We start from the raw sequence: 23,262 nt of genomic DNA, 5'->3' as shown, positions 1-23,262 counted from the left end.
TTAAACAAACAAGGGGCTGCATATTAGACTGTAAGCTTTAACGAGCAAGGCCCTCTGATTCCTAATGTATTAAAGTATATTGTATTTGTACTGTCAACCCTCAAGTTGTAAAGCGCTGCATAAACTGTAGGCGCTAATTTAAATCCTGTATAATAATAATAGTAATATTAGTGATTTACAACATACGGGCATACTTAAGCGTACGCCCATGTGAGGGCTGTGTTTGCCCTCTAAGCAATGCACAGGTGTTCCATGTATCCACATGTAGGCAGTCCCATTCATGTCAATTGGGACACAGCAGCTGCACAGGCAATGCTACTGCTCATAATTTCCCAGCCGTGTGGGTGCAGATGAGACACCAACTTCACATTGTCAGTATTTGGGGACAAGCACCCACATAGATGTCAAATAGGGAGCAGTGGCAGTGTCCATTCAACCGCTGTGGCTCAGTTGACATGAAAGGGACTGCTGCATGAGGATGCATGGAACATTGCTGCCTCCCTGTGAGGGTAAACACAGCCCTTACACAGGCGTGCTCTTAAAGTATTTGTTACCCCATCACTTCATATTCCTCATATGTGCCTGCTGTACCATGTACTTGTATGAGAAATATCCCATTCTCTTTGTATTGCTTCCTTTATGTGAAATTCCTGGTGTTTCTGCTAGTCCCCTTGCTTTCCTATAAAAAAACTGACCACACTAAGCAGGAGAGCACACTGTGGCCAGTTCTCTAGCTATGCTGGGAACCCAGTGTACTCTCCTCCAATGATCAAACTTGTCCTGACACCCCCTCCCGCTGCACACCCATTCACTGGCTCGGTGTACTGCTGCTTCTACTCCCCCAGCTCTTATACAGCTGACAACAGAAGAAATGTGATCACTTATAAAAAAGGAAAAAAGGTATTTATGATGTTTTCTTAAATCTATACAAAAATTTTTTGCCTTTCATTTCTATTTTAGGCCCGGTTCACACTGGTGTGACATGTGACATACGCTCCGACTTTGAGAGCATAGGTCGCATGACGTGTATAAATCAATGGTTCCCTATGAGAGCTGTCTTAAAGAGGAAGGAAACTTTTATCATTGAATTTTACCTATAGATAAGCCTATAATAAGGCTTACCTATAGTTTTTGTAAATATCTCCTAAACATGCACCGTTTAGGGGATATATCCTGTACATGCAGCCAGTGACATCACTGGCGCATGCGCTCTGAAGGAATGGCCACCTGTGCCTTTCCTCCAGAGCCCTGTGCCGTGCCCAGCGGCTCCCGCATGCATGCGCGGGAGTGACATCATCACGGTTTCAGCCAGTTACAGAGGCGGAGTCTGCGAACCTGGAAGTAAGACGGGTGAAGATGGAAGCTGTCTCCAGCGATGACATCGCATAGCTGGTAGGCTTAGTTTTCAGGTAAGTTTAACATAATGTGCTAATATGCGGTGCATACTAGCACATTATGCCTTTGCCTTGCAAGTAAGAAAAAAAAAAAAAACGGCCAGCGGTTTACAACCACATTAACTGGTCCGACACAAGTTGGTCTGACTTTGAAAAAGGTTCCTGCATTACTTTGGTCCGACTTTGATACCATTTCAATGCCAGAGAGTGTAAAAAGTCATAATAAGTTGGATCAAAGTTGAACTGAAGTTGCAGGGCAAAGTCGGATCGGAAGTCGTACTACTTTTGTGTCGGAGCAGCGTGAACACACCTTAAACATGTACTGTTACATACTGAAGCAGAGCATGATCCCCTCCCTTCAGAGACTGGGTCACAGGGCAGTATTCCAACATGATAACGACCCCAAACACACCTCCAAGGTGACCACTACCTTGCTAAAGAAGCTGAGGGTAAAGGTGATGGACTGGCCAAGCATGTCTCCAGACCTAAACCCTATTGAGCATCTGTGGGGCATCCTCAAACAGAAGGTGGAGGAGCGCAAGGTCTCTAACATCCACCAGCTCCGTGATGTCGTCATGGAGGAGTGGAAGAGGACTCCAGTGGCAATCTGTGAAGCTCTGGTGAACTCCATGCCCAAAAGGGTTAAGGCAGTGCTGGAAAATAATGGTGGCCACACAAAATATTGACATTTGGGCCCAATTTGGACATTTTCACTTAGGGGTGTACTCACTTTTGTTGCCAGCGGTTTAGACATGAATGGCTGTGTGTTGAGTTATTTTGAGGGGACAGCAAATTCACACTGTTATACAAGCTGTACACTCACTACTTTACATTGTAGCAAAGTGTCATTTCTTCAGTGTTGTCACATGAAAAGATATAATAAAATATTTACAAAAATGTGAGGGGTGTACTTACTTTGGTGAGATACTGTGTGTATAGATATATTAAAACAATGTAAATGTGTGGACAAATGAATGCATGGTAAAATGTCTTCATACAGTTATGTTTGATCATCTATAGATTTAGGGCCAGTTCACACCACATGCAGTCCAGTATTTTTTTTTTCCTGCATCAAAAACGCATGGAAAGTAGGTTATATGGTTATCAGTGGCATAGTTCACACCAGTGCTTGCAGTTCCCGTGTGTTTCTTCTGTTCCGTAGCCCTGTTATCAGTCTGATAACTTTTGACAAGTTCTCAGAGACAGGAGAAAAAAACAGCTTGAAGTTTGTGTCACGGGAGGTTGCTGTAAATAGATTAGCAGGCAGCTTGCCATCTCACAGCAGAGCTCTACACATTACCTCCTTCCTTTGCCTATGTGGAGTGGAGATGTGTGCCTTTCCTCCAATCAGCTGTCTTGGCTGTATGCAAATAATCCACTCCCAGTGCTGAACAGGAAAAGAAAATCTGTAACAGGATGTGCACTTTCTAAAGGATATATAAAGCTGAAGACAGCAGATATACATGTAAAACTTATGTAGGGAGATTTGTTTCATCTCTGTGTATCATCTGAGGCTGTTCACTTCACTGGGTATATGTGAGGGTTTACATCCACTTTAGGGTTAAGAAAAAAAAATCCACTAAACTGCATCAAAAACGCACCAAAAATGCATCGAAAACGCACTGGAACGCATCAAAAGCACGTAAAAAAACGAGCATGCAGAAAAGCATCTGGAACGTATCCGGACTGCATTTCTATGTTGTGAATTGGCCCTGACTCAAGACACTTTCCCAAGGAAGTTGGTTATACTGCACCCGCAAAACACGTAGAGCAGGCTACCCTCATTGCTCTGTGTCACCATATGAAAATATACTAAGATATAAAGTAATCACAAATGCATTGAAATAGTAACTCAGTGGGAATTTGAGGGAAAGAGCAGGCAGAAGGGCAAACAACAATTTAAAATTTGCCATACCTAACACTGTTGTGTTATATGTCATTTTTTTAATCCTGATTTTAATTTGTAGATTTAAAATAAAAATTATGTGTTATTAAATATTTTTGAAAGTCCAAAGTGTGGTTTTACAAATAATCCAGATTTTTCAGATGTTTACCCTAAACAAGCCACCAGCTAAATAGTAATTTAATTACAGCAGTCCTTGCAACACACTAAGGCCATTAGAAAAATCAATGTGTTGAGCCCAAAATTTTCAGCTTTTTGCAATTGAAGCAACTATCTTTTCGCGGGTCTGTTTTGATATATTAAAGACAAACTGTGGGCAAACAGCCAATTATCCTGTTGAAGTACAAATATGTAAGCTGGTTGACCTGCCAAAGGATTAGTAATTCTGTTCCACTCTTGTGATTGAACAAAAATGTACTGCTAAAAAGATCACTCTGAAATTTCCTGGCTTGGCTTTATGGGTTTGAGTGTCACCTGCCAGCTTGCTGGACAGAGGGGATGATGTTGACCAAATGTGCAGTTGGCAAACTGGAGCTGAAGATGTGACACCTGATGCTGTAAAGCTTTACCGGGAAAAAGACCTTCTTAGATATTTAGTGTAGCAGACAGGTTCGAGACATGGGGGGGCCAGGAGGGGCGGCTGCCCTGGGCACAATGGTTTACTGTAGGGATGGGGGCGCCTTCCTTTTGTTACAAGGCTGACAGGAGTAGTGACAGCAGCAGTGGTTTTGACAAGCAAGAACTGCTGGGCATAGGATCCCCTAAGCTTTCACATCATGAACAGGGGAGGGGGTGCAGTTTGACCTCTTTGCCCTGGGTGCTGGATAACCTTGTCCCGGCACTGATAGCAGAGGTTTGCAAATTACAAGACTGATTGAACAGAGTCCAAAACAATTTGGCAGCTCATTTATATGTATTTGAGAGCTGAAATTACTTTTTCTCCATCATTTGGATTGGAGCATTGGGGAAGAAAAAATGAAAAAATAAAGCTAGCCATACATGTATAAATTTTTGTTCGGCCCGAAATTTAGTAGGTTCTTTGATCTGTGCTAAACTGCTTGGATATAGGAATCTCCTCTGACGGCTACTGTACTCTGACGGCCATCACCCATGTCTGATTGGATGCAGTCACTGTAAGGCCAACCATCTTCCACCAGGCTTCTTCGACAAAAGTCAACTGAAAAATCTTTGGCAAACCAAGTGGTGCTGAAAGGGCCACCTCCATCTCAAACCATCTATGGCAGATTTAAGTCTCACGTTTTAGGTACTAATAGGGTATAGGGTTGTTTATGTGGCACAAAGAAAGTCAGGAGAATGTGTGGAGGTGGCCAGTGACCACACAAAGAAAAGAGCAGGCTCAAAACATTTCTGTTCACAGTGTTCACACTAGTGCACCTATGAGATATAGAAATATTTTACAGGTAGATAGAGGTAGATATAACAGTTTGAAACAATTCTTTTTACAGGAATTTGGCCTTAAGTTGGCATACAACTATCACTTAAGAATTCCTAACTGTGTCCAAAGAGCTATATGAATTTTAAACTCTCAGTCAAATAGGAAGCTCAGCAATTTGCCTTAGGCAGGCCTTTTGATAGCAATAATAAAAGGACTTGGTGGTTCCTTGGGTAAACCATGTGTGGTCAAGACATCAAAAATGTCCAAGGACCAAACATCTGTATTAGATTCCCACATGATAAAAAGACCTGTATTCCCTGAAATTCACCCACAGCTATGCAGATCTAATGTTTATTTGGAATGGAAAGAGAAGAAAAAAAAAAAAGATCATCCGCTAAGACAACACAAACATCGGTGACAAAATAAGACATTCTGCACATTGAAATAACAGGGGAGAGGTTCATTGATGTACACCGGGGCCAGAAAGACCAGTGAAAGCAAATACTCAGTACTGTGCTTGCGGCATTCTACTTGAATAATTTCCCTGGTGGGCACTGGGCAAGGTCATGGTGGCTTTAAATCTAACACTTACAAGAAGATCTAATTCAAGGTCTTTGACCAAGAATTTTACCCTGGAAAACGGAAGTGCTGCTAAGCAAATTAGCAGAGTCTTTGCTTACTGCACTGAGAACCAGTGTACATAGTGAAGTAGTGTGCAGGCATTTCATGAATTTAAGGAGAAGTTTGGGGTCATAAAAACAAACACACATACTCACTGCCATGACTAATGCTGCAGCTGTCCTCCAATGGCTCCAAGCCCAAGAACTGATCGATTGCATGACTGCTGATCGCTCAGTTCTTAGCCTACTCTAAGTATAGAGCAGCAACTCTCAGTCACCGCTCTCTGCTCCTCCGCCTCCCCCTGGAGCACCAGGCTGAGGAAGGAGCGGCCAGCTCAGGCTTCCAGCAAAGTGTTGAAGGGCTGACCAAGCTGCTTATCAGGCATCTGGGTAAATTCTGACAATATTGTTGGTATACTTCCAGAACCTGGAGCTGCTCTGTGATGTCAACCACTGTTGGTTGATTCTGGGTCACAGGAGAGCACATGTACGTGCACTCCTAGGACCCACAAGAGAAGTATGACCAAAAAATCTTTGCCCATAATTCTCTTTTAAAAATGTATAACCTACACTAATACACCACACTCTAAAGCTGAACCCTCGCTACTTGAATATGTAACATTTAAGCATCCGAAATAATAAACTATACAGAGGCTATTAAAAGTCTGCACACACCTGTTAAAATGTCAGGTTTCTGTGATATAAAAAAATGAAACAAAGATAAATAATTTTCAGAACTTTTTCCACCTTTAATGTGACCTATAAACTGCATAACTCAGTCGAAACGCAAACTGAAACCTTTCGGGGGGGAGTAAAAGTAAAAAAATACCACATGTGTGGACATGTGATAAAAATCCCCCATATTCTTCATATGTCTGGGCTATGGGGTAGAGTGACAAGACAGAAGCCTTTTCTTACTAAGAAAAACATCCAAGCCCGGCTAAATTTTGCAAAAACACATCTAAAGTCTCCCAAAAGCATGTGGGAAAATGTGTTATGGTTTGATGAAACCAAGGTTGAACTTTTTGGCCATAATTCCAAAAGATATGTTTGGCACAAAAACAACACTGCACGTCACCAAAAGTACACCATACCCACAGTGAAGCATGGTGGTGGCAGCATTATGCTTTGGGGCTGTTTTTCTTCAGCTGGAACAGGGGCCTTAGTCAAGGTAGCAGGAATTTTGAACAGTTCCAAATACCAGTTAATATTGGCACAAAACCTTCAGGCTTCTGCTAGAACGCTGAACACGAAGAGGAACTTCATCTTTCAGAATGACAACGACCCACAGCATACATCCAAATCAACAAAGGAATGGCTTTACCAGAATAAGATTAAAGTTTTGGAATGGCCCAGCCAGAGCCCGGATTTTAATCCGATTGAAAATCTGTGGGGTGGTCTGAAAGGGCTGTGCACAGGAGATGCCCTTGCAATCTGACAGATTTGGGGTGTTTTTGTAAAGAAGAGTCAGCAAATATTGCCAAGTCAAGATATGCCATGCTGATAGACTCATACCCAAAAACACTGAGTGTGTGCCCCAGATCTCCTGCACAAAATCATGTACAGGTACATGATTTTGCACAGCTGGGCCGCCCTGCCGCAGAATATATGCAGTGGGCGGTCCGGAAGCGGTTAAAGGTGGAAAAAGTTCTGAAATGATTTCTCTCTGGCTCATTTTTGTTGCATCACAGAAACCTGACATTTTAACAGGGGTGTGTAGACTTTTTATCCACTGTAACTCTAACCCCTATACTTTCATGTTAAAGAGTAAAGCCTCATACACACTGCTTCAACCCAAACTATTTGGGTTGAACAAAAAAAAAACCTGACAGATAAGGGCAAAGCCTGCTGTACTAACAATCCAATGTTAGTACAGCAATCTCCCCTGCTGTGCTATTGTGTTCTGACAGGGGGACGCCCACCCCCCCATAGCCCCATCCCACCAGAACACTCCGGTCAGCGCCCACAGCCATTGGCTGAGAGCGCCAATCAGGAGCCTGTCAGCAGACCTTACTCGGTCATGACCCTTCGCTTCTGTCAGACCAGCTGCCGAACACATGGGCCGAAAGTTGGCTGGTTTTTGTTGAACCGACCGATGCTGGCCAATATTCGGCCTGTGTGTACTAGGCTTAAAAACATCCCTTGATCTACATTGCAGGGATTTTAACAAACTTTGTTGCAGATTTTTACCCTTTGTTATTCTGAAGAAATAAGTGTTTGTTTTTCTGTGTCTACGTGCAAAGTGAATGTTTATGGGAGTGTATGGGAGTGATTTTATAATTATCATACAGCTGCTGCACCTGCAGGACTCTAATGAGGAAAGTGGCAGGGTCTGCATCCCTTTAGATGCAATTTCCCTTTGGAAGTATCTCACCAAAAATGACATTTTTGTTGCAGGGAATGCCCAAAATTTGACTTGTATCTTAGTGCAGACTTTTGGGAAAATCAGTAAGCCAATCACACAAGCAGGAAATCACATTTCTGGGGGGCGTTTTGTGCACCAACTGTGTACAAAACACCTCCAGGTAGCCATATTTCATTGCATTTTGCAGAAAATTACAGCGCTGCAGATTGAAAAGGAAAGATACTTTTTAATAACATTCAAATATAATGTGACTTGTGTAGAAAATGGATATGCTATTTTTTAAGTTCTGCCCACCCACTCTCTCTCTGACCAATGAGAGAGTGCATATTAGCTAATGTAGTGTTGTAAATACCAATAGGTAATAGGCTGGGCTGGTCTGATTTAATGGAGACATCACAAAGATATTAAATCAAACACCACTATAAAATACAGAAAACTTTACTCAGCTGCATTTTAGTATAGTCAAATTTATGTTTCTGCATTTACAATTTTCAGGTGTTTTGGTGATAGTTTAGAAGGGCTTAAAGTATAACTAAAGTATAACCGCACTACAGTAGGTGACCGCGATATTGTGTCAATCTCGCCGCACTTCTCGGCAAGATTTGACACCTACGAGCCCCATCGCAGGGGCCAGCGCCGAGATGGCTCACTCATCGCGAAAGGAAAACTTTGTTTTCCTTCCGCGATGAGTGACAGGCAGTGCTGACAGCTGTCTGGTATGAATCCTGAGGCGGGAACACCGCGCCAAATTTTAAATGAAAAAACCGGCGTGGGTTCCCCCCTCGGAGGCATACCAGGCCCTTAGGTCTGGCATGGATTGTAAGGGGAACCCCCTATGCCGAAAAATCGTCGTGGGGGTCCCCCCAAATCCATACCAGACCCTTATCCGAGCATGCAGCCCGGCCGGCCAGGAAAGGGGGTGGGGACGAGCGAGCGGCCCCCCCCCCTCCTGAGCCGTACCAGGCCGCATGCCCTCAACATGGGGGGGTGGGTGCCTTGGGGGAGGGGGGCGCCCTGCGGCCCCCGCACCCCAAAGCACCTTGTCCCCATGTTGATGAGGACAAGGGCCTCTTCCCGACAACCCTGGCCGTTGGTTGTCGGGGTCTGCGGGCGGGGGGCTTATCGGAATCCGGGAGCCCCCCTTAATAAGGGGGCCCCCAGATCCCGGCCCCCCACCCTGTGTGAATGAGTTTGGGGTACATGGTACCCCTACCCATTCACCTAGGGAAAAGTGTCAATATAAAAAACACACAGTACACAGGTTTTAAGAGTAATTTATTAGTCAGCTCCGGGGGTCTTCTTCCGACTTCGGGGGGTCCCCTTCCGACTTCTCCCGGTGTTCGGCCTCTTCTCCCGGTGTTCGGCCTCTTCTCCCGGGCCCCACCGCTATCTTCTTCCAGCTCTATTGCCAGCGAGGGGCCCGGTCTGCTGCCGCTGTCTTGTCGTCGCTGTCTCGCCGCCGCTGTCTCGCCGCCGCTGTCTTGCCGCTTCTTCTCTTCTTTTCTTCTTCCCCGATGTTGACACGACGCTCTCTCCGACTCGAATGCTGTGTGCGAGCTGCGGAGCCATTTATATAGGCGGTAACCCCGCCCCCTTACGACGTCATGGTCCCAGCATGCGCAGGGACTCTGGGGTCACGCCCCCTTATGACGCCAGAGTCCCTGCGCATGCTGGGACCATGACGTCGTAAGGGGGCGGGGTTACCGCCTATATAAATGGCTCCGCAGCTCGCACACAGCATTCGAGTCGGAGAGAGCGTCGTGTCAACATCGGGGAAGAAGAAAAGAAGAGAAGAAGCGGCAAGACAGCGGCGGCGAGACAGCGGCGGCGAGACAGCGGCGACAAGATAGCGGCAGCAGACCGGGCCCCTCGCTGGCAATAGAGCTGGAAGAAGATAGCGGTGGGGCCCGGGAGAAGAGGCCGAACACCGGGAGCAGAGGCCGAACACCGGGAGAAGTCGGAAGGGGACCCCCCGAATTCGGAAGAAGATCCCCGGAGCTGACTAATAAATTACTCTTAAAACCTATGTACTGTATGTTTTTTATATTGACACTTTTCCCTAGGTGAATGGGTAGGGGTACCATGTACCCCAAACTCATTCACACAGGGTGGGGGGCCGGGATCTGGGGGCCCCCTTATTAAGGGGGGCTCCTGGATTCCGATAAGCCCCCCGCCCGCAGACCCCGACAACCAACGGCCAGGGTTGTCGGGAAGAGGCCCTTGTCCTCATCAACATGGGGACAAGGTGCTTTGGGGTGGGGGGGCCGCAGGGCGCCCCCTCCCCCAAGGCACCCACCCCCCCATGTTGAGGGCATGCGGCCTGGTACGGCTCAGGAGGGGGGGGGGCGCTCGCTCGTCCCCACCCCCTTTCCTGGCCGGCCGGGCTGCATGCTCGGATAAGGGTCTGGTATGGATTTGGGGGGGACCCCCACGCCGATTTTTCGGCATAGGGGGTTCCCCTTACAATCCATGCCAGACCTAAGGGCCTGGTATGCCTCCGAGGGGGGAACCCACGCCGGTTTTTTCATTTAAAATTTGGCGCGGTGTTCCAGTCTCAGGATTCATACCAGACAGCTGTCAGCACTGCCTGTCACTCATCGCGGAAGGAAAACAAAGTTTTCCTTTCCCGATGAGCGAGCCAGCGCGACATTCACAGTACCCTGTCGCCGAGAACCAGCGCGATGGTATCGCGCTGGAAACACAATCTCGCGGTCAGGTACTGTACTTCCGATTATGCGGGCGGTCGGCATTCCGCAATTGTAGGGGAGGGGGGGGGGCGCCGCTTCTAATTTTGACTGTCCTATCATACTGGAACACAAACCTTCCTCACTGTACTATATGTTTTCTGCTGCAGCATTGGCATGGTTATATCTTCTTTGTCCTCTCCATAAAATTATCAAAAATTTGTGCTTAAAGTAGAACTATAGGCAACACATTTTTTTTTTTGCATTTTGGACAGGGAGGGTTATAGCCCCTGTCAGTTTATTTTTTACCATCCCTGTCCCATTGCAGAGATTTGCCTACACTTCTTGCCCTATAGCCAAACAGGAGGTGAAAGGAAATCTATGCAAATTAAGTGAATCCACCCCCCCCCCCCAGGCCCTCAGAACTAGTGTCCTCACTCGAAAATTTCAGGGCAGGTCTTAAACAGCAAGGGGTGTGGCCTTGACAGGAAGGGGTGGGTCATATTTAAATTAAAGGGTACACAAGTTTAGTCAGGCCTAGGACAGCACAAAACCTAAATACACTACTGCTTATAATTACTGTTTTTTCTACTTCCTGGTATAGTGAGAAACTGGTGATGTAACCAGTTCCTCACACATGCATCTTGGGAAGGCTACTTCACCAGTGCCTTCCCCCTCAGATGATATGCACTGTCATATGTTCTAGAAGGAAACCCAGAGCTCCGGGAAAAAAAGGGAGATAGAATCATCTACCCTTAGTGTAATATGGCCACTGTGAGAAGAATGGAGGGAAAATAAAAACAAAGTATGCAAATAATAAAACGTCTGCAATTATCTATAAGCAACTGTTAACTGTAGAATGCTGTTATTACACATTTTTAAAGGCGCCTTTGCTGTATATTCTAACATAGGAGTGACATTCTAACATAGGGGTGAAATTCCTATATAAAGCGGAGTTCCACCCATTTAAAAGTCAGCATCTACAAAAAGTGTAGCTGCTGACTTTTAATAATCAGACAGTCATCTGTCCCACAGTCCAGCAATGCGGGAGCATGAAGCCTCGCTCCTCTCCCCCTCCCCTCCGTGGCGCCGGCATTGTTACTGTGCACTGCGCATGCGCGAGCCCCGCTGCGTGCTGTGATTGGCCGGGCAATCTTCTGGGACCTGTGACGTGTCCCAGAAGATTGCAGGGAGGGAGGGGGGAGAGGTGATCTTCCTTCCGGTGCCAGGGAGGAATTGGGAGCTGGGTGCCTGTAAAAACAGGGTACCCTCTCCACCCCCAAAATAATGACATGCCAAATGTGGCCAACATTTAAAGCGGAAGCTCCATTTTGGAGTGGAACTCCGTATATATATATACATATGTGTGTGTGTGTTCCTTACCTTTTAGATGTTTCTAATGTGAAAATATCGTGGCTTATTCTAAAGCTGGGTACACACAGGAAGTTTTTTTTTTTTCATCCAGCAGGCAAAAACCTCACTGATTTCTGTATCCACACAAAGATTTTCCAGTTGGTAAGGGCTAAACTTGAGCTTTAAATCATGTTCTTATTTAATAGTACCACTTATAAGAAGACAGCCTATTTTTTTGTAAAGTGCGACTCATTTAATGAACTACGGCTTTTATTTTTTTTCTGTTATCATTATTTTCATTGACTTCTGCATGGCAATTACACTTAGAATTTGCTTCTCCCTTTTTCTCTGAATACAAGAGCAACAAATGTAGCACTGATCCTACAGGGCTGTCAAAAAGAGATGCTATAATTGTTTAATGATATTGCAGAATATTGATCTAAACTCTTACAGTAGAAGTCAAGTAAGCCCGGAAATTACATTTCATGCATAAAAAGCTATGAATAAAATTCACATATAAATGAAGACATCCCATTAGAATTGCCACATGAAAGTCTGTTGGGAAATACTCTCATTTTGGTATTATACAATTTTGATATATCCTTGCATATAACTAACTATATGTAAATGTTCAGAAAGAGGTAAGTTTTTTCTTTTAAAACCACAATTTAAAACCCCTTCCTTTATAGTTAACATGAAAATAAATTGGCAAACAAAATACATTTTTGGCCCCCATAAGGTTTTTGCCATTATGTGCAAGTAAAAACAGCATACTGGCACATTAAGGCAGACTTACCAAGGAAAGCAAAACCCCTCCAGCACTTTGATGTCTGTGCTCCCCTCCATCGCCAGCGCTTCCATCTTTACCAGGTTTGGAGTTTCTGGCCATTTTGATTGCCAGGTTTGGATGATACACTACCCATGCATGTGCATGGGAGATACTTCATCCTGGCACAGAATTGTGCTGAAACTATAGTTGCGCATGCACAGAAAAATATTTGAACAAAATTCTACTAGTATATATTCATCCAATAATGCGAACTTACTGGAAGTCTTTCATGAGAGAAATATGAAGAATGCCATTGTTGACCTCTCCTTCTAAAAACGATAATTGCCTGGCTGTCATACTTATCGTCTGGCTTCGGTAGTCAAAAAAATTGTGAACCAGAACAAGTATGCAGATTAGTAATTTTTTGAATTTGGTCGTACTTTCTTAAAGGGGTTGTAAAGGCAAAATTTTTTTTATCTTAATGCATTCTATGCAGCAGCCCCCCGCAGCCCCCCTAACACCTTACCTGAGGTCCCTCTCTGTCCAGCGATGTCCACGAGTGTTTCAGCCATCCGAGACTCTCCCTCCTCATTGGCTGAGACACAGCAGCAGTGCCATTGGCTGCCACTGCTGTCAAAGTCAACTAGCCAATCAGGAGAGAGAGGGCCGGGTCGGGGCTCCGTGTCTGAATGGACACAGGAAGCTGTGACGTGGCTCGGGTGCCCCTATAGCAAGCTGCTTGCTGTGAGGGCACTGAACAGGAGGGAGGGACCAGGATGACAGAAGAGGGACCCGAGAAGAGGAGGATCCAGGCTGCCCTGTGCAAATCCACTGCACTTAGGACTTAAGTATGACATGTTTCTTATTTTTATAGGAAAAAAACTAAGACTTTACAATCACTTTAAGCAGCATAGTTGTTCAAGGTAATTGACTCCGCTAGTAATGAAGGTCAGTATAATAATCATAATAATAAGTAGCATTTTCAGCCCTCATATTTCTGTTCCCTTACTTACAACTGATCAAAACAATTTTGAATGCAGCAATAAACACTCTTTTAAAAAAACAGAATATTTGACCCAAAAAAGCAATAAACTCTAGAGGACGTGAAAATAGCATATTTGGTGAATTATTTACGTGCAAATAGGAATTCTGGGTATTTTTAACTTAAAAACTAGACAAAACTTTTAAAGCTATACATTTTTCTTTATTTAGGGTGCTGATTCAGAAAATTGCATTGGCTAGACTGCAGCAGCTGTAGTTTCTTAGATATGGTTGAATTTATATAATTTTTGAAAAGATCTTGCTGATCGACTTATTCTCCTGTTACCTAGTTTGAGTTTTTGTGCAAAATAAGCAGATAAAGTGAGAGTGTTTACGTACTTCCAACTGTAATTTTACATCGGACACAGTGGATTCTAAAGTGTAAGTTATTAACAGTATTATAGGTTTTATAGGAGGGGTGTGTATGATCGTATAGGTGTGTGTAAATTGCCACTCATATTGTTTCACTTTTGCAGATCGAGCACAATAGAGATTATGGTTATTTCACGATGGTGCTGTCTGAATCATCCCCACGTATTTTGCTATATTTATATCCCGTTTTTTCACAGGCAACCAGAGTGAAGAGTGGTATATGGCATTTATGGTATATCTCTAAAAGTAGAGCTGACAAATAAAAATTGGTGCCATTTCTGGAATCAGCAGGTCAAGTATACCCAGGTATAACAGGTCTAACATTCGAGACACCAAAATGTGTGTTGGCCTGTGTTTTTTTCCAAAGGGTCACCTTACTTGATCACATCCCTAAAAAGCTATATTTTGCCAAACCCACCTACCTCTCTCAGATGAATATTTTCTTTGTCCCTTTGGTCTAGAAGCACTTCTAAATGATTAAGTTGTGATTCTGCTTCCACTATTCTCCGGGTCTTCTCATTTTCCTCCTCCATGCCTTTAGAGGGCAATCCTTTACTTTGCAGCATCTCCAGAAGCTTTTTGATGGACTCATCACGGGCACTTAGTGTCTGTTTTTGTGTTTCTATCCTAAGCTCCATCTCCTCTAGTGTTTTTCTGAGTAAAAAAAGTTCCTTGGCTTGCCGGTCATGTTCTGCCTGAAGCCTTCGGAAGTTTTCCTCAGTGAGTTCAATGGTGAAATGTTCTGCTCCACGGTTCCCGCTTTCTTGCTGCAGAAGGTGGTTAAGGTCCCTCTGAGTCCGCAGTTCATCTTGGAGGGCCTGGATGGTCAACTGTAAATGCTGGAACAGAAGTGGATCGGTTATATGATTAAACAGTTATAGATAGTCAACAAGCAAGCTTTTGTCAATTCAATGTTCCCTATCTACCAAATATTTATATATACAGCTAGTAAGAAAATCACAAAAAGCTATTAAAATAAAGACCATCGTTAAAAATGATGACCTTTAAATATCATCATTAAATACCTTTTACCACAAGTTTTTGAGATGGGGTTCTAAGTTTTTATCTATGTGTCTTATGGTCATAACATAACTATGCATTGAAGGAAGATTTAATAGATAATAAAAGAAGATTGAGAACAGGGCACTTGTTCAAAGGACAATGGTTTTACTACTCATCAGAACAGGTATCCTAGGTTCTAGGACACATAAATATGAAAACTAGCTTTACTGATGAGTTTTTTGTGGTGCAGAGGCTGTATAAATGGATGGCAAGATGGTAACATATCTAAGTAGTGAGACAGACAATAAAAGGAGATTAAGGAGGGGCCACTGTTTCAAAGGACAGTGGTTATTATACCCATAAATGCTGGTTTCCTGCTGTTTTCAGGGAAAGTTTATTGCAAAAACGGTAAGTAAAGCCCACTAAGAATTTATAGGAAACATGTCAAAACATTTTCAGCATCAATAGTAAAAATCCATATAATGTGCAATAAAAGAGTCAAGTACCGACAGGTAGAAACCTTTTTTTAACAACCAGACTAGTAACTCAAATCCTACATTAGTTTAAAAAATTTCTAAGTAACATTTAAATACATCAAACATTTATTGCTCAGCCAATTATTTATGATATTTAATTATGCTTTAGTTTCTAAAAATACATTAATATGTAATCAGAAGCAGAGTAGTACTGCAGTTTTATTTCAATAAGAGTTCAGGCATTTAAGTAATTTACTGCACTTATTCAAAATAGGCAATTAACATCTGTGTAAAGCATGTTTTCGGCTCCTGGGTTGAGGTCTTAACCTTACCATACACTTGACAACCTGATTTAACAATCTAAAACGAATGTACTGCGAGGGCCTACTTGAGCAACGCCTTTAATTTTAAACTAATCAGGCAAGCCCTTGCAATAGATTTTGGTAGATCCAAAGGAAATTGTACAATCAGATAGGTATGATCAATTCTACCCAAATGAAAAGTGTAAGAGAACCTCTGTTGAGTTTTTATTGTAATCTGGGGAAATCTTTTCAAGAGGGTGTAGATCCAAAAATATGGCAGGCCATAGACGGTGCGAATTTCTTTGCTGCAACCACGGTTGCAGCAAAGAAATTCACATGATTCATCCATCAACACAGATAGTGGGGGTGGTGGGAGGGAGCGGGTGGGGGAAGCAATACCCGCCGGGAGAAGACAGTGATTATTGCTAGCGGCTATAGCGACTGCTTGCAATAATCGCAAGCGAATCCGGCAGGCTGGTTGCACCCAAGTTGATTGATCGATCAACTTGGTACATACAGCCTGCCTATTAATGGTTCGAATCTCAGCCGGTTCCTGCTGAACCAGCCAAGATTCGAACCGTGTATGGCAGGCCTAAAGAAAAAATTTTGGCTGAAATTGGGCTCTAAAGCAAACCTAAAGTGGAAAACAAACTGCAGGCAGCATACAGTAGGCACCTTCAGATGCCTACATATCAGGACCTTTTTCCGGCACCTCTGGTGCCCCAAAATTGAGGATATTCTGGTATATAATTATTTATCCATCTTCCTTTATCGAGAGTGTTGCCACAACTTTCCTTTTCCCAATTGTCCCTATTGGCTAGTGTCTATTACAGTAATGGACCAAGAGTGATGTTTTAGAATCTGGGTTGATATTTGTACACAACTTCAGTGGCATCTTATAGTTTTTTCCACTCCTTTTAAGTTTGCTTTAAATGATCTCAAATGTCGGTTGTGTGTTATACAAGTCTGAGTCCTTCAGCCTTTATTCTAGTCAAAATGAAAACATAGACAAGATATTCTTGACCTTGCCATTGTTAGATTCCAATTTCCTTAATCTTTTGGTTGAAATTACGGGGACTAATACATGACACTAGATGGTACCAGTTACACTAAGGTCTTTTTTAAATCTTTTTTTGGGGGCACAAATATGTTTCTTAGAAAACTATGGTAAATCCATGTATAATAACTGCATTACTCTGTATTTTTTTTTAAGTTTGGGATAGAGTGGGGAAAGGTAACCCCTGTTGGGGTTTTATTGCTGCCTGTACCCCTTTAGGAAAAATCAACCCTCTCTATGTATCCTGGTGACAATGTATACTTCAAAATATTACACTTGTGCTCAGAACAGGAAGAGAGGGGAAATCTTCTACCTGTTCTGGTGACAACTTCATAAAGGGAAATTTTCCTTCACTTTTGAGAGATTTTTTTTCACTTCGGGTTATGTTTCCAGGGCAGTAAAATGAAATCTCACCAAATTGACACAGATCAATAAAAATCTGACAGAGGTTTACCTCCTGCACTATCCTGGCTTTCCCAGAAAATAACAAAAAATATAAATAGCACTTAGGTCAGCCTATTAGTACTAAGAATTGAATTATTTACATTCAGTAAATTGTCTTTTATTTACCCCTTCATACAGACGAGCGGATTTTTCTATAGGAACTGGGTCCGGCGGAGTTCCAACATAAAGATTTGAAACATGTTCCAAATCTAAAGCCTGTCAGATTTTCGACAGAAACAGTCCACTGAAGGTCCGATGAAGCCCACACATGGTCGGATCGTCTGCCGGATTCGGTCCGTCAGACCAGTCCGGTCGAAAAGTCAGCTCGTGTGTACAGGCCATTAGAGCACAGACCCATTTACCAGTGTCAATGAGAAGCAGGTTGCCCAGTTGGGACTGTTTAAAAAGAAAAGATTTTGTTGCACTGGGCAGGCCTGCCTAGTGAAGATCTTGAGAACAGTTCTGCAGGTATTTATCCATGGGGAAAGCACTATGTGAGGGATCAACTTTAAAAAATGTGAAGTTGTCCTTTTAAAAAGGAAATGTTTAAAAGAGCATCTTCTAAATACAGTTTGCAAGTGGGTTCCACTTCCCACAAAAATAAAAAAAAACAGTATCATTGTTTAAAACACAATCGATTAGGATGAACTAGTCTGATGATTTATGGATTAATCAGAAAAATTTAAAGTGGAAGATAATGCTAACTATAACTATTCCTAAAAACATCCCCAATTTGCACTAATGTGAACCCAGTCTTAAGTGAATGGTTGTATACTATTATGCCGTCTACACACGACCGGACTTTTCGGCATCAAAGGTCTGACAGAATGAATCCGTCGGACATTCCGATCGTGTGTGGGCTTCATCTGACCTTTTCTGTCAAAAAATCTGAAGGACTTTAGAAATAGAACATGTTTCAAATCTTTCCGACGGACTCGAATCCTATCGAAAAATCAGTTCGTCTGTATGCTAGTCCGACGGACCAAAAATGACACAAGGGCAGCTACTGGCTATGAACCTCCTTATTCTAGTGCGGTCGTACGTCATCACGTTCGAATCAGTCGGACTTTGGTGTGATCGTGTGTAGGCAAGTCCGTTTCGTCGGAATTCCGTCGAAAAGTCCTTCGGGGTTGAGTCCCACGAAAGGTCCGGTCGTGTGTACACGGCATAAGGTATTAAGTATTAAGGTAATTAATAACAACTACAAGCAGAATGACAGTTTAAAGTAGATCTAAACCTAAAAAAAAAAAACTAAAATCCCACCTATACTTTAACATGTCAATGGTGTTTAAAATATTTTTAAATCTGCAGCTTTCCACAATGAAAAAAATTCCTTGTTCCGGCAAGGAAGGACAACTGTCTACCATTGCCACTATTAGGGACCTGATCAAGAGAAATGGCTTGATACTAAGGATGCTTTTACAATGCTCCATTGCAAAAACACAGTAGAAACGCATATGGTCTTTGCCGCGTTTCTGGTGCGTTTTGCACCTGTGAAAAAAGGACATGTGACTCAAAAAGCGCACTAAAAATGCAACCACAGGTATGTTTTTGATGCATTTTTGCCATGTTTTTGATGTGTTTTCCATTCATTTCAATGGGGAAGTACCAAACATGCACCAAAAATGCAGCATGCAGGACTTTTAAAAACACAACTGACTGGTTTTACGTAGGATTCCATAGGATTTAATGGTCATGCATTTTTCTTCAGCTTTTGGTAAGGCAAAAACAGAAAAAAAAGCTGATAAATGTGAAAGGGTCCTAAGGCCCTTTCACACTGATCAGTTTTTTAGTTAAAAAGAAAGCGAAAGAAAAAAGGAAGAACAATGCATCCCTTTAAATCCTATGGAATTCTTCACACTGGTCAGTTGTGTTTCATTTGGGTAGACCTGCTTACTGCATCTTTGGCGCGCTTTTCAAAAATGCAGCTCCCCATTGAAATTAATAGAAAACGCATCAAAACCGCATCAAAAAGGCACTGCTTTTTTTGAGTCACATATCCATGTTTCACGGGAGCATGCTAGGAGTCAGGCAACCAGAAAACACGCCGGAAACGCATCAAGAACGCATATGCGCATTTTTTCAACGATACAGTGTGAAAGCAGCCTTACTTTGGTGCGAGTGTATGTACGCAGGAAGTCGCTATAAGAGGCTGGAGGAGATCAACAGTACTAAAATGCAAAAAGGATGAAAAAAAATTGAAAACAGTATTTTGTGATACACAGTGTTTTAGCAAATAAAATACATCCAGTTAGGGTTTAGATCAACCTTATTTCTTTTTTTCTAGTGCAATCACTAGGTAATAACAATATCAATGGTAACATTTAAAAAACACATAGGTCTACATCTAGCAAAGAGTAAATAAATACATTATATTTTATTGATAGTGGATATACAAAATCATTGTGAAGAAAAGACAAACCTTTGTTTTCCTGGAATCCAAAGGCTGAACAGCATGCCAATTAAAAAAAATGAAGCAAAATCAACACAAAAGCAGATAAAATATGAGCAAAAATATACAAGTTGGATGCATCTTGATCTGCATTCTGAGCTGAGCTGTGCAGAGCAGACACAAGACACATCCACTCAATGTATTCGCACAAACAAATATAAAATGATAACACATCAGCAACTAAATCGAATGTGACACAGCGCTCTAACAATGGATAAGCAGCATAATATATGGCTGGTTGGTTTAAAGAGGAAGTAAACTCTCCCACTCTGATGCTTCTTTTCATTTAGTCCATTATAATAAGTAATTATCAAACTATAGTCACTGTAATCCAGCCCAAATCGCATATTACTTACTGTTTAAAGAAACTTTAAAAAACTTGTTTCCAGGGGTAAGGCAGCGTCATCTTAAGTATTGTTTTCTGAGTCCACAGTAGAGTGTATTTCCACGCTTACATTGAACACTTCCTGTACTGTTAACCAAGCCTCCTTCTCAATCCAACGTTTCTATGGCAACCCTGCTTCACTGCTCATAGCTGACTTGTTTTATTTCATAGTATTTACTTGGCTGTCCTATGCCCAAGTTTACACTCCATGTGATGTCACATGGTCACATGGGGTGTAGTAGGAAGCTCTGAGTGATTATGCAGTCTCGTGGGATTTCAGTGTTGTGCCGTAGGAAGATCTGATAATAGACAGACAAGTACACAGAGTGTGCCGTAAATCAGGGGAGATCTGGGCATGCTAAGTGAAGTCATTCTAAAGAACAAAAAGGATTACAACAATACTAAGCAAGTAAGGAGATATCTACAAGCAGTGTTAATTAGGGTTTTTTATGCTTATTTACATGGAACAAAGTTGTCGGGGAGAGTTTACAACCACTTTAAATCCAGTTATCAGGATAGCAAAACAATAGCAACATAAGAAAACACCAAAATGAGGACTTCAATAAAGTGTACCTGTACTCACCTTGAACCATGTTATTTGGTCACAGGAAATAATTACAGGAACTCTGGTGTCCCTGGCCAGTGAGGGTGCTATATTATGCTAAACAAGACCCGATCCCGTGTTTGAGCGATTACCTCACTAATGGTCAAAAATAAACACATGACAAGCTTTTGCCAAGGCAATGGTTGAGACTTCCATAATAAAGTCTCCTAGATTATAAAGTTCCTAAAATTATGGCATATCAAGAAACCTCTAGGTGCCCACAATTATTTCCTACTAATAGTTCACATTGTGTATAGTGACTTTAAAGTGCTTCTGCTGCCCATTAAACCATTGTTACCCACATATACTGTCATTTTGGAGCCTCTACCATGGAGATTTTTACAATTCATACCTTTTGCCATGTAACTCAAATAATTTCCACCTTTCCCAGACTTCCTGGCTTAGTGGAGGTTGGACTATGTAATAAGTGGGGCATGGTTGCACAAACATACACACATTCCAATTTGTTTTGAACAATCAGCATCTGCTTTTGCATATTCTATGATGGTTATATTAAGTGGATGAGTTATTTGTATGACTATAAATGCTAGGGTTATTGAAACTCATTAGAAATAAGAAAGCTATTTGGATTAGCAAAACATCCTGACAGTACAGAATAAGTCCAGCTGAATGCGACCAGCTACTAATGGTTATGTGCTTAAACTTTTTTTTAAACAAATGGGATATCTGCCAGAGGGCCTAATGGCCACCAGCTTTTAGCAGTTCCTGGGTAATCAAGAAGGCACCTTAGCCAGCATGCAGGCACCTTGACATAGCTCTCACTTCCGCAGGAGTCCGCAGTTTAAGGTCCCTACGTCCAGGCATACAGTCACAGTCACTCCTTTGGCTCAATGAACAGTCTAGGGGTATGCTTTTTGATGCTTCATTGCAGAACCTTAATTTGGATAGAAGGGTAACTGAGGGATACTCTAGTAACACTAGCAGCAACTTTGGGACACTAATCTTCCTCTTAATATTCTGAGCAAAGTCATTGCACAAGCAGTTAGTGGACTGAGCTATACCAGGACACCAGGAACAATGTCCTCTTTGAGGATTGCTGCCTCTAGGACCCCATGGGTGGTGGCAGCACACAGTCTCAGGGTTCTCACACTCCAGTCTGTACTCACTAATGTCATTGGATAGTTGGATGCCTCCTTCCAATATCTTCTAGACACCTTTTCCAGTGATACAAGACCAGATCCCCAGACAAAAATCTCTCAGTCAGCTCCAGCAACATTCAGCAGAGTAGACTCCCACGCAGCCTAGCTGGGGCCTTGATGAACAGCAGACACATGGAAAGCCTGCCTGGGAGGGCAGCAGCCTCCCAGGCCAGGAAATCTTCTAGGACAAGAACCTTTCTGCTCTCAGAGTGTTTATGTTCCTGCTCAGCCACCATCTGGGCACCACCCCCCAGGAATTGGACAGGGCTGCATAAAAAATCAGGTCATGTCACATATCCAGCTATGCATGAAGGTAAAAAACTTTCTGTGTGCAGCAACCCCCTCAGCCCCCCTAATACTTACCTGAGCCCCAAAATCAGTGAGCCAATGAGGAGAGGGGTTGGGGTCAAGACACAGCTCTGTGCCTAAATGGACATACAGAGCAGCAGCTCGGCTACCCCCATAGCAAGGGACCTGAGAAGAGGAGGATATGGGCTGCTCTGTGCAAAACCACTGCATCGAGCAGATAAGTATGACATGTTTGTTATTTTTAAACCAAAAAAAACCCCAAGAGTTTAGTATCACTTCAAGCCTGTTTCAGCGGGCTGAACAAAAAAAAACTGAGGAGCTCATTGTCCTAACTATGCAATATTAGTACATCGATCTCCGCACTGAGGTATTGTATTCTGACAGGGGGATGGCCCCCCAGCAGAATGTACAGTTCAGTACTCGCAGCCATTGGCTGCAAGCGCTGATCGGATGCTTTTCCAGCAGGCCGTTCGACAGAAGCTAGATATTAGGCCAGCTTCTGTTGGACAGGCTTCTGTACACACTGGCCGAATGTCAGACTTTCTGTTAAACTGGCCAATATTCAGCCTTTGGTAACATTAAAGTGTATTTAAAACCATTTTTTGAATAGAGTAGGGAAGGATCAGAACCTTTTTCAGAATGTTTTGGCTGTTCACCTCCTAGCTTGAGATATTCATATGGAGGAGCACCCATTCTGGGAGCTGTAACAGCCTTCATTTTTCTGGGAACACTATCCACAAGACTGGAGAGTGTTTGCAGGAATTTCTGCCTGTTTAGCTAAAATATCATTAGTGAGGTCAGGTACTGATGTTGGCCAGGAAGACTTGACTGGCAATTATCATTCCAATGGATCCCAAAGATGTTCACTGGGATTGAGGTCATGGCTCTGTGTAGGCCTTTCAATTACTTGTGCCTGTATTCATTCATTTGAAAGGTTTGTTTTGGTGGAAACTGCACCAAAGTTGGTAAAAGTGTGATTTTCTTTTTTTAAAGTGAAACTCTGCGGAAAGTACAGTGCCTTGCAAAAGTATTCACCCCCTTGGCATTTTTCGTGTTTTGTTGCCTCACAACCTGGAATTAACATAGATTGTTTGAGGATTTGCATCATTTAATTTACAGAACATGCCCACAACTTTGAAGATTATTTTTTATTGTGAAGCAAACAACAAATAGG

At 42.7% G+C, this 23,262-nt stretch overlaps 1 protein-coding gene across 11 annotated transcripts in view; it reads right to left on the bottom strand.

Annotated features, from left to right (window-relative positions):
• Nucleotides 1–23,262, bottom strand: part of ERC2 (ELKS/RAB6-interacting/CAST family member 2) — a 1,404,232-nt gene that overhangs the window by 1,205,494 nt on the left and 175,476 nt on the right. For 6 of the 11 annotated variants that reach the window (XM_073592266.1, XM_073592270.1, XM_073592273.1 and 3 more), the window contains exons 3-4: nucleotides 19,601–19,624; nucleotides 14,320–14,736 (exon numbers count right to left, since the gene is read on the bottom strand). In XM_073592266.1, the coding sequence (XP_073448367.1) occupies nucleotides 14,320–14,736; nucleotides 19,601–19,624 (441 nt within the window). The remainder of the gene's footprint in view (nucleotides 1–14,319; nucleotides 14,737–19,600; nucleotides 19,625–23,262) is intronic. The other 5 variants (XM_073592267.1, XM_073592272.1, XM_073592275.1 and 2 more) reach the window with 1 other exon arrangement.

This window comes from Aquarana catesbeiana, linkage group LG07, assembly GCF_042186555.1.
Source record: "Aquarana catesbeiana isolate 2022-GZ linkage group LG07, ASM4218655v1, whole genome shotgun sequence".
Classification (NCBI taxonomy): domain Eukaryota; kingdom Metazoa; phylum Chordata; class Amphibia; order Anura; family Ranidae; genus Aquarana; species Aquarana catesbeiana.
This window is presented reverse-complemented; position numbering and strand designations above follow the sequence as displayed.